Here is an 11,236-nt window from a genome sequence, read left to right as displayed (position 1 = left end):
TCTGACATCTCCACACAAGATTTAGGTATTCGGGTGGAAGTCCCTCCATGGAAAACTCTCCGTCATGCAGCTCATAAATCAGCGATTCCCAAGTACTTCACAAACTTGTTCCATTTGCAATGCTGAACCAGAATCCTTGTTACATTGCATCTTCAACTGTCCAGATGCTTCAGAAACTTGGAGCAAGAGTCCAATAGCGCACTTGACCCCAAATCCAAACTGCATCTCCTTTTTCGATTGGTGGAGACTCCAAATTGTTGCCCTGGATTACCGATCTATGAGTAAGAACTCAGCCCATTTTGCTTTGATTATTGCCTGACATATATGGAAAGAAAGGTGTAGGAAAGTGTTCAAATGTCAATCTATGAATTTTGAAGAACTTCTGGCAATTGCTACAAAACAAAATCAGGAACTTGTAAACTTACCCTCCCCCAACTTAATTCCAACTTTGCCTTCTTCTTAACTTCATTCTTTTTATTGTGCCTCGCTAATGTTTAAGCGAAGGATGGGAGAACCCCACTTTCTTTTGTGTAGTCCTAAATTTTAGACAAAATATTTTTTTTATTTAAAATAAAATAACCTATGTCTTTGAAAAAAAAAAAAAAAACTAAAATCTTGCATCTTCTTGACGTCTGTCAGTACATGTGAGAATGATACGTTTGGAGAAAACTATGTTATAACAAATAAGTTTGGTGAAAAAAAATCCAGCATAATGTTTAACTATTAGAGTTTGATTAACTCTTTAGGACTAAAACATTATTATTTTATTTCTCGAAGACTATTTTTTTGGTGTCCTCATTTGTGGAGAATAATATGCTAGAATACATATCTTAATGGCTATTGGCTAAAGTATAATTTTACCCAAAAATATATTTAACACCGTCTTTATACTTGTGCTCTATATAAATTACATCCGACTGGCTACTAGGAGTCAATAACCAACAACCGCACATCCAAAACCTAAACATTACATAACTAATTAAGCTCCCTCTTCCACATATACATTCTGTAAGGGAAGTTGAGCGAAACATTATGGGATTTGTTTCTATTATGCAACTAAAATTAATTAGCTGCAACCCTTAATGTTTACGATTCCGAGTGATTCAACTTGATCCGAACAATGTAAAACCAAGGCAAATACATAAAAACAGAAACAATGCTAATTGCTAAACTGATGGTGCTTATGCTGCTTTGTAGATACATGAAAATTTTCACACTGAATTTCAATTTACTAAAAATATATAAAGAACATGCTAAGCAAATCCCCCAACCTTAAGCTACAAAAATTAATGGAGATGAGTATCACATATTTAGTCACGCTTTTTTGGTTAGTATGAATGAGCATGTAACACTCCCTCCAAACTCCTTAAGGGTCCATTTTTCCTCCTTTGCTTAACAAAATATAGGAAGGTATGGTAGCACATCTTCACAGAACACAAGCAGTAGACACTCTTGGTGGTTGATAAACATGAATCCTGGTCACACTACTCGTTGCCGTTTCCCAGAGTTTTGATCATCTTTATCAGCATTCTCATCGCTACCGTGCATTATTTCAGAGGTGTCTTTGAAATCAAAAGTCCAACCAGCAAAATCGGCGTCTGAAAACAAAGTGGAAGGAGTTGATTTGTAGAATGCAAGAGGAACCTGCTTTACCCTCCGCGACATCTGCAATGAACAAAGTTGTCAGCTGAAGAAGGCAATGAATATGTACACATTTTGTTACTTCCTCGCTTATGGCATCATTGAAAAGAACAAGACGGAAGGTATTAATTACACCTCTGCTCCAATTATTGTTGCATATGAACCAGAACTAAAATCACCAACGTTAACCTCACTTGTTTTGGCCCTGACTGTCAAATCATTCTCAAGAGACAAAGCAAACCTGAATGCAGAAACAAAAGTATATAAGTTTATAGTAGCAAGTCAAAATTAATAAAGGAAGTAGTATAATAATGAAAAATAGAGTGAAGGGCAACATGTAAAACTACTAGTAAAGAGTTGAGATCAAAATACTTGCCGTGAGACAGGAGGACAGTAGTGCTGAAGAATAGTATCAACTTCCCAAAGAGAACTTCCTGCTCCAAAAGAGATAGCTTCATCAAATAAAACAATCCTAGAAGACTACAAGAAAAAATGGAGTAGCTCTGCCACCACAATATATTTGTCCATGTATATATGCATGCTTCCAGAATTTGTGTCCAAATTTAGAACAGTATGTGTATACCAAACTCAGAAAATATAGCTAATAGGATCATTATTCATGGACCAAATATAGAGATTGGACAATAAGATGAATGAAAAAGCAAGCTTACTCATAGCATTTGACTTCTTAGGGTTAGGTTCTCCGTAGTTGAAATGGTCAATGCGTAACTTTTGGCTGGCACTGACCTTTGCATCGTCCGAGTTTGCAGCAGTTGCTTCATCTGTTGCCTTATCCCCTTTTCCTTCATCAACTTGATCTTCCTGCTCATGCATAAGAAATTCAATGAGAGAATTACAAACTGCACCTGAATCAAAATGAGGCCAAAAGTCTATGATTTCAGCATACTAACTTTGTTATCACTGCTCACTTCCCCCACCTCCCCTATTTTCATGTGGGATTTGGATTCTCTAAATTTTAAATTTCACTTTAGAGAGGTATGATCTATCACCATTTATTTCATAGGTGGGACCAAGAGAAAGTATGAGAGAGAAAATATTCAATGGTGAGAGATCTTACTTTATTCTCTAAAGTAAAAAATCTAAAATTTAGAGGATCCAAATTCTTTCATGTGATCTTCGATAACATCAATGATGATGGTGAAATTTAAAAAACAAGCTACTAAAGAAGTAGATATTAAAACAGAAGATATAGAAGACGGTATATTTACCCGGTGCACCAAACAATTAATTGATGGATGTCTACGCAAAATATTGTGGATAAGAGCTGTAATGACCAATGCTCCTGAGGGAGGAATTGAAAGCAATAACCTACTCATTTTCTTAGCAAATGATGCAGCCAGGTAAGCTGGAAGAAGTGGTGACTTGAGGCAAGAATCAAGAAGCTGCAAAAAGAAATTCAATGTTGTCACAACAGCAAGAATAGAATTTACATTTGATTCGGTTCAATACATATTCAGCAGGATATCTTTTTCAACAAGGCCTGCTTCATTTTTAGTAATTTGGTTTTGTGCATGAGATAAGCAGGGATACAATACTTTCCATAATATTCCATAATGAATACAGTATGTAAAATAAATAGTTCTTATCAGTCATAAACTCAGAAGGTATAATTTTCTCTCAATCCATTTAATTTTTATTCACCAAAGTTTGGGAAAAGGAAGTTATTTTACTTTATTCAATTCCAATCAACTGGCATGGGAACTTGCTCAAATCACTACTATTCAATTCAATTTGGGAAGCACAAAAGAATATAACTTATATTTTATAATTTAACAGACCCCTAGTATGTCTTAATGTTACTGAAAACATTACTTTTGTTTCAAAAGCCCCCCCCCCCCCTCTCTTTCCTTTTCGCTCTCTTCTTCTCCCAATCCCATTTTTTCTTGTGAATGATAAAAGTATTTAACTAAGTTTCACCTGGAAAAATCTTGCTCGATGTTTCGCCATGAAGATAGATGGAACTAAGAGAACATAGAGTTTTTCGTAGAAATTTGGGTATTCCAATCCATACTGGGTCATGAGTATAAACAGGCTGCTAAGAGCCATCACACTGACAACGCCACCAATGTCATATGATCTTGTTAAGAAATCACTGCATACAACAAATAGAGTCAGATTTGATATGTAGTCATCAGAATAAAAAGTCAATTTTATATAGCATAGACATTTACCACAACATGACAGGATTTGAAAGATGTGGAATAACGACTTGGTGGAGATTAACAAGAACCTGCCAATGAAAAGACATGGCTCATTAAGTTAAAAAAAAATATGGACTTCTTGTATCAATAAATTAATATATGGTGCAATGAAAACAAGAAAGTGAATTTTATTGATCTCATTCTTTTGTCAAAAGCCATAACCATGCAGATTACCTCCTTGTACACATCAAGTGGAAGTGGCAATCTGAGAAATGAAAGCCATGCTTGGGTAAATTTTAACTTCATTTTCTTAGCAATTTTGGCTGCAGAGAGTACCTACATTCAATACAAAGTAGACAATCATAATATTCTAAATAAACTTCACAAAGGAATAAATTCATTGATATGGCAAGAAGATATGTGATACTCAAAACAACAAACAACAACAACAACAAAGCTTTGTCCCACCAAATGGAGTCGACTACATGAATCAAACGACGTCATTGTGCTCTGTCATGTATCATGTCTACAGAGAGACCGTTTACATGTAGATCTCGTTTGACCACCTCATGGATGGTCTTCTTAGGTCTTCCTCTGCCTTTCGCCCTTTGTCCATCTTCCATCTCATCCACCCTCCTGACTGGATGTTCTATCGGTCTTCTTCTCACATGTCCAAACCATCTGAGACGCGATTCAACCATCTTTTTCACAATGGGTGCTACTCCAACTCTCTCCCTTATATCTTCATTCCTTATTTTATCCAATCGCGTATGACCACTCATCCATCTCAACATTTTCATCTCTGCCACACTCAGCTTATGTTCGTGCTCCCCTTTAGCCGCCCAACACTCCGTACCATACAGCATAGCCGGTCTTATAGCGGTGCGATAGAATTTACCTTTAAGTTTTAAAGACACTTTTTTTGTCGCATATAAAACCAGATGCACTCCGCCATTTTGACCAACCTGCTTGGATCCTATGATTTACATCCTGTTCAATCTCTCCATTATCCGGTATGATGCACCCAAAATACTTAAAACTTTTAACTTTTCGTAGGATGTTTTCTCCAATCTTCACCTCTATATTGGGGTTTTCCCTTCTCAGACTGAACTTACATTCCATATATTTCGTCTTACTACGGCTTATATGCAGACCATACACTTCTAGAGCTTCTTTCCATAACTCCAACTTCTTATTTAGATCTTCCCTTGACTCTCCCATAAGGACGATATCATCGGCAAAAAGCATGCACCATGGCACAGGCTCTTGGATGTACTCTGTGAGTACTTCCAAGACTAATGTGAAAAGGTATGGACTTAAGGATGATCCCTGGTATAATCCTATACCAATAGGGAAATTCTCTGTCACACCACCTTGAGTCTTCACACTAGTTGTGGCCCCATCATACATATCTTTAATTGCCCGAATATATGCGATCATTACTCTCCTCTTTTCTAAAACCTTCCATAAGACCTCCCTTGGTACCCTATCATACGCTTTTTCCAAATCAATAAACACCATATGTAGATCCCTTTTATTACTACGATACCTCTCCATCATCCTTCTTAATAGGTATATCGCTTCAATGGTAGATCTGTCTGGCATAAATCCAAATTGGTTCTCTGTTACTTGTGTCTTTTTTCTCAACCTCCATTCTATCACCCTTTCCCATAACTTCATAGTATGACTCAAGCTTAATCCCTCTATAGTTTCCGCAACTTTGTATATCCCCCTTATTCTTGTAGATAGGTACCAAGGTACTCTTTCTCCACTCATCAGGCATCTTCTTTGACCTTAAAATCTCATTAAAAAGCTTGGTTAACCAGTTGATACCTTTTTCTCCAAGACCCTTCCAAACCTCAATCGGGATATTATCAAGTCCTACTGCCCTGCCATTTTTCATCTGCTTTAGAGCCTCTTTTACCTCGAAGTCTCGAATCCTTCGATAGTAGTCAAAGTTTTGATCTTCTTCCCTAGTGCATAATCGACCAAGGCTCGGAAGAGTCTTCTGTCCCTCATTAAATAACTCGTAGAAGTAGCTCTTCCACCTGTCATTAATCTTCTCCTCTTGAGCCAACACCTCTCCATCCTTATCCTTTATGCACTTAACCTGATCCAAATCTCTCGTTCTTCTTTCCCGGCTCTGCGATTCTATATATACCTTTTTCTCCTTCTTTCGTGCCCAAAGACTGGTAGAGACCCTCATATGCTCTTGTTCTTGCTTCACTTACAGCCACTTTTGTCTCTTTCTTAGCCACCTTATATTTTTCTCAGTTATCTGCATTGCGGCATAAAGACCACTCTTTAAAGCATTCCCTTTTTATCTTTATCTTTTCTTGTATACTCGCATTCCACCACCAGGACTCCTTGTTTCTTGGTCCTATTCCTTTAGATTCACCAAAACTTTCTTTTGCTGTTCTTCTAATAACTTCTGCCATCTCCCTCCACATCTCTTCCGCGCTTCCATTCCCATCCCACTTTGCCTCTTCTCCTACCCGTCTTATGAAGCTTCTTTGTTCCTCACCTTTCATCCGCCACCACCTCGTCCTTGGGTTCTTCGTATGATGTTTTTTCCTCAATTTTTGCTCAACGCGAAAATCCATGACGAACACCCTATGTTGTGTTGTCAAACTCTCTCCCGGAATAATTTTACAGTTAATGCAAAATTTCTGGTCGACTCTCCTCAACAAAAAGAAGTCGATTTGAGAGCTTGTCATGCCACTCTTATAGGTTATAAGATGTTCGTCTCTCTTTTTAAAACATGTATTTGCGATGAGAAGATCAAAAGTTGAGGAAAAGTCCAAGATATGTGATACTCAACAACTAAAAAAGTAAAAACAGGGAAAGTAGTTCTAAACTAAGCAATGAAAATATATTTGATCCTCAACAACAAAAAACAGGGGAACTACTTTTAAACTAAGCAATGAAAATGGAAAAATAGCTTACACTATTGTCATGCTTTCCAGGCTTCACCTGCTTATCATCTGCATTCACATCTCCACAAGGCTGCTTATGTTCATTTTCTACAGACAAAAATTATATTTATGAATTTCAATTATTATATAAATTTAATAGCATTTTACATAAAGGACTGCACAGTATTCTGTGTATCAAATGCAGTCCTAAAATGATCACAAAGTCATGATTGATAATATAACCATGGGGGTGAAAAAAAAAAGCTATAAGTAGACAACCTGATCTGCTCCACATTTCAAGATCAGATGTATTATCTGAGTTTTCAAAAGGAGGGACACGTGATATGGTGTAATAGATATTGTGGATGACACGCTCCGTACTGCAATACAATACATTCAAATTATCAAAAGAACTAACTTGCACTAAACAAATAGCAAATAGAATTTGGTAGACATGGTCATAGATAGCAAATACTTAGGGGAGGAAGAAAGATAACCACCAAGTAAAGGCACAATTTATGACCAAAGGACATCATATCATAATTTAAACTAATTAAGTAAAAATCCAGTATGATAGTGTTCCTTAATAAAGCATGGAAATGAAATGAACAGAAACTGTTTTTAGCAGTGGCAGTTATATAGGTCTTACTGACCTTGAACTCAACTGACTTGCATCCGCAACATCTGCATTTTCACTTTTATCCTCTAAACAAAGATGAGAGAATTGAGTTATCAAATGGAGAGCACACAAGTAGATCAAAATTATTGTTTTTAAAAGAAGAAAAATTAACATGCAAATCTCTTGTTATGCAATTTTGCAAATGAATGGGAAGAAAAGCACCTGATTGATCTTTTCCCTCCAAAGTTGTTGCCAGCTTTTTCAGGCTAATGAGTGTAAAATAACTGCACCAAGTAAAATGACAACTTCAGCAGAATAGCCAAATCTCACAATTCACATGGGCCATGCACTCATCCCCAGAAGAACTGTTCCAGTGACTCAAGAACAATGTAAAACAAGTGAATAGCTTTGAATCACAACAATAACTCATACCACACATCAATATACTTGAAATACTTCGCTGTTAGTAAATCCACCAAAAATTCAACCGAACTCTCAGAATGGACCTGATAGAATTAATCAAAAGATATATAAATAAAACTTCAAATTGGTCATGAAAGTACAAGCATAAATCAAAGTACTACGGTTTGGTTTGGTAAAGCTTTTTCAAGAAGTGCTTGTGCTTTCATTTTGCCCTAAGCGGGAGCTTTTCAAAGCTGACTTGTGCTTATAAAATTTTATTTATTTTCCCGCACATATTTCCAACTATTATATTGCCATTGAAATCATCATATATTTCTAACTTCTCATCCTAACCTTCACAAATTCTAACACAGTCTTCATATATTTTTTATTTTTCAACCTAATCTTCACAAATTTCAACACAAATACATCTCTATCACATATTACGTATAAACTTATATCTATTTATATATAATTTTTGTGCGTTGTTTTTGTTTTTTTTTTTTCATTAGATCTATGATGTTTGTTTATTTTTTATCTATTCTTTGAAATGTGATGAGGTTGACTTGGTTTATGAAAACCAATCATAAAATTTTTCTTGCATAACTATTAGTCAAAATTATAATAACATGCATATATATATATATATATATAATCATAAGAGTAGTTTATTTGAGATATGTGTCCCATTTTGTGTGATCTGTAAAAACTTTACCAAATCAAGCCTACATAATGCAACTATCAATTATGGACTAATTCGGCTCAAATAAAAAAATCAAAAGGACTAATTCATAAAACTACAATGTTATATTGATCCCAATGCTTACAAATCAAATTTGAGCTTTTGCTCATTAACTTACAATGCTATGGAGGAACCTATGGTATATAGCAGAATGGAACCTGCCGCCATTAGCAACCTTAACAAACTCCATTAGCGTGTCAAGCACGACCTCCTTGACAGCCTCCTGCTCCTCTTGCTGTTGCCGCGGCGAAACAAGAACCTCCAGGAAAGACTTGACGAGCTCATCGAACTTTGACCTTAGCCAGGCATTGTAGATGAAGTGTGACTGGTGCTCAAATCCTTTTGCGTCGGCGGCACGTGAGGAGGAGGAAGGGAGAGTGGGGAGGAGAGGGAGGAAGAAGGAGTGGAGAGAGAGAAGGGATTCAAGGAGATGGTGTGGTGGGGAAGAAGGGTTAACAAAATTGAGGAGAAGAGGAAGGTTGTTGATGTTTGAAGCTGAAGAGAGAAGATCATTGCCTAGGGTTTTTATCTCTGCGACGCCGTATCGACCCTTCTTGTTCTTGTTCTTCTTCCTTTTGTTTGGTGCCATGGTTGCTCACAATGGGAGCTCTCTCCTCTCGCGGCAGTTAAAGGTTTCTTAAGGACAAGAGGGATGAATCCGTGAATCAGTAACATAGGCAATGCAAATTTTAACAAAGTTCATCACAATGATTAACAACAACAAAAAGCACTGAAGAAACACTCAGTAATATAGGCAGTGCAAATTTTAACAAAATTCATCACAATGATTAACAACAACAAAAAGCATTGAAAGAACAATGAATCAGTAACATAGGCAGTGCAAATTTAAAATTTAAAAGTTATCAATTTAAAATTTATCATCAAATACAATCAGTGAGCAAAGCCAGTCAATCAAGCACTGACTGAGCATTCTGTTCTGATTCTGTGACTGGGAAGCAACAAATTCAAGTTACAGCAACAAATTTAACAAATTCTAGTAAAGTCCCAATTTACAACAAAAGGGCAAATTTATTGATTACCAATTCAGCAACATGCAGAAATACGGGGAGAAGGGAAATCTGGAAAAGAGAGAAACACTAAACCAAAACATTAATCAATAATCACAAAACACTAAACCTTCACCCAGCAATTACAAACATTAGCACATTATAAAACATTCCAAAACACTAAACCTTCACCCAGCAAAACCAGCAACTACAAACAAAGCCATCAGTAAATTTGAACAAAAAAATTAAGAGCCATCAGCAACTAACAGAGCCGAGTCATCAGTAAATTTGAAAAAAAATTATTTTACAGCCATCAGCAACCAGCAAATACAAGACAGATCCATCAGCAGCAGACAATTACAATTTACAAAACATTACAAGAAAAATGGAACAAAAATTGAACAACAATTTCAGAACTTCAAACGAAGAAGAAGACCGAACATTCAGAAATTAAAAGGAAGAAGCGGAGGCGAAGAATTGAAAGCAGGGCCACTAACCTGGGTTCCGTGCCGAGAAGCCAGCGAAGATGAAAACGACGTGCCGAGCTACCTGGGGAAGAGGAAGATGAAAACGACGTGCCAGCGAAGATGAAAACGACACGGGGGAGAGGAAGCAGCGGTGGCGCTGAGGACCTGGGGACGGCGGCGGCGATGAAGGGCTAGAGTTTTCCTTGGCTTCAGAGGTCTCCAGCAAGGTTCTAAAAACCGGACCGGTCATCAAACCGCTTTAGTCACTGGTTCACTGGTTTATTTGTCTAACCGGTCCAATCGGTGGTTCAACCGAAAAAACCGTTTTAGAATAAAATAATAAATAAATTATAAAGGACCAAAGATGAGGGTACTCCAAGAACTCCTATTAGATGCAACAGCATTCAACATTATCACATATTCTCACACACACATACAAAGCCTTAACTCAGAGAACAACCACAGCAAGTGACTTGGAAAGAAAATGTAAACACCGAAACAATCACAAGCATACAGAACATGTGAATATTATTATAGCAAACATAATAATAAAATAGCTCTTCTAATGCGTCTTCGAAAATATCCCAAATCAAGAAAACTACATAATCTGATTCGCTTGATTCAGAAAGTTACATATATTAGAAAAATTAAGAATCAACTAAAAGAAAAAGAAAAGGAAGGCCTGGTTGATTCAATTCAATTGCCTGAGATGAAGAATCAAACAGGGCTGAGAAGCTGAGAGTTTAAATGTTAAACCTCAATATTCAAGTAACATGACTCCATTATTGTTATTATTACACCCTTCTAATGTCACAAATTCAATATATATTATAGTCCATTGACACTTGTGTATTCACAACTTGGCCTCATCATTCTGATTCATACCTTAAGTAGAAGAAAAAGTCCCAATAAGCTTTCATTACAATTTTATCCAGAGAGTTGGGACTTTGGTTCGGAGTTCATGCCAATGATAATGACGAGAGGGATGAATCCGTGAATCAGTAACATAGGCAGTGCAAATTTTAACAAAGTTCACCACAATGATTAACAACAACAAAAAGCACTGAAAGAACACTCAGTAATATAGGCAATGCAAATTTTAACAAAGCTCATCACAATGATTAACAACAACAAAAAGCAATGAAAGAACAGTGAATCAGTAACATGGGCAGTGCAAATTTAAAATTTAAAAGTTATCAATTTAAAATTTATCATCAAATACAATAGGTGAGCAAAGCCAATCAATCAAACACTAACTGAGCATTCTGTTCTGATTCTGTG

The 11,236-nt window shown here is 36.5% G+C and overlaps 1 protein-coding gene across 1 annotated transcript; it reads right to left on the bottom strand.

The window, feature by feature from the left end:
* Positions 1 to 1,208: 1,208 nt before the first annotated feature.
* LOC112720810 (protein NUCLEOLAR COMPLEX ASSOCIATED 4) lies at positions 1,209 to 9,203 on the bottom strand. The gene is made up of 14 exons (XM_025771904.2): positions 8,600 to 9,203; positions 7,770 to 7,843; positions 7,560 to 7,621; positions 7,372 to 7,423; positions 6,998 to 7,098; positions 6,750 to 6,826; positions 4,038 to 4,139; positions 3,834 to 3,892; positions 3,580 to 3,754; positions 2,871 to 3,044; positions 2,313 to 2,463; positions 2,018 to 2,075; positions 1,777 to 1,882; positions 1,209 to 1,665 (listed from the first exon to the last, which is right to left on the bottom strand). Exons 1-14 carry the CDS (start codon positions 9,068 to 9,070, stop codon positions 1,480 to 1,482), a joined length of 1,848 nt encoding a protein of 615 aa, XP_025627689.1. The 5' UTR covers positions 9,071 to 9,203; the 3' UTR covers positions 1,209 to 1,479.
* Positions 9,204 to 11,236: the final 2,033 nt, after the last annotated feature.

Source organism: Arachis hypogaea, chromosome 11, assembly GCF_003086295.3.
Source record: "Arachis hypogaea cultivar Tifrunner chromosome 11, arahy.Tifrunner.gnm2.J5K5, whole genome shotgun sequence".
NCBI classification, from domain to species: Eukaryota; Viridiplantae; Streptophyta; class Magnoliopsida; order Fabales; family Fabaceae; genus Arachis; species Arachis hypogaea.
Note: the sequence above shows the minus strand (reverse complement) of the source record. Positions and strands in the feature narration are given on the sequence as shown.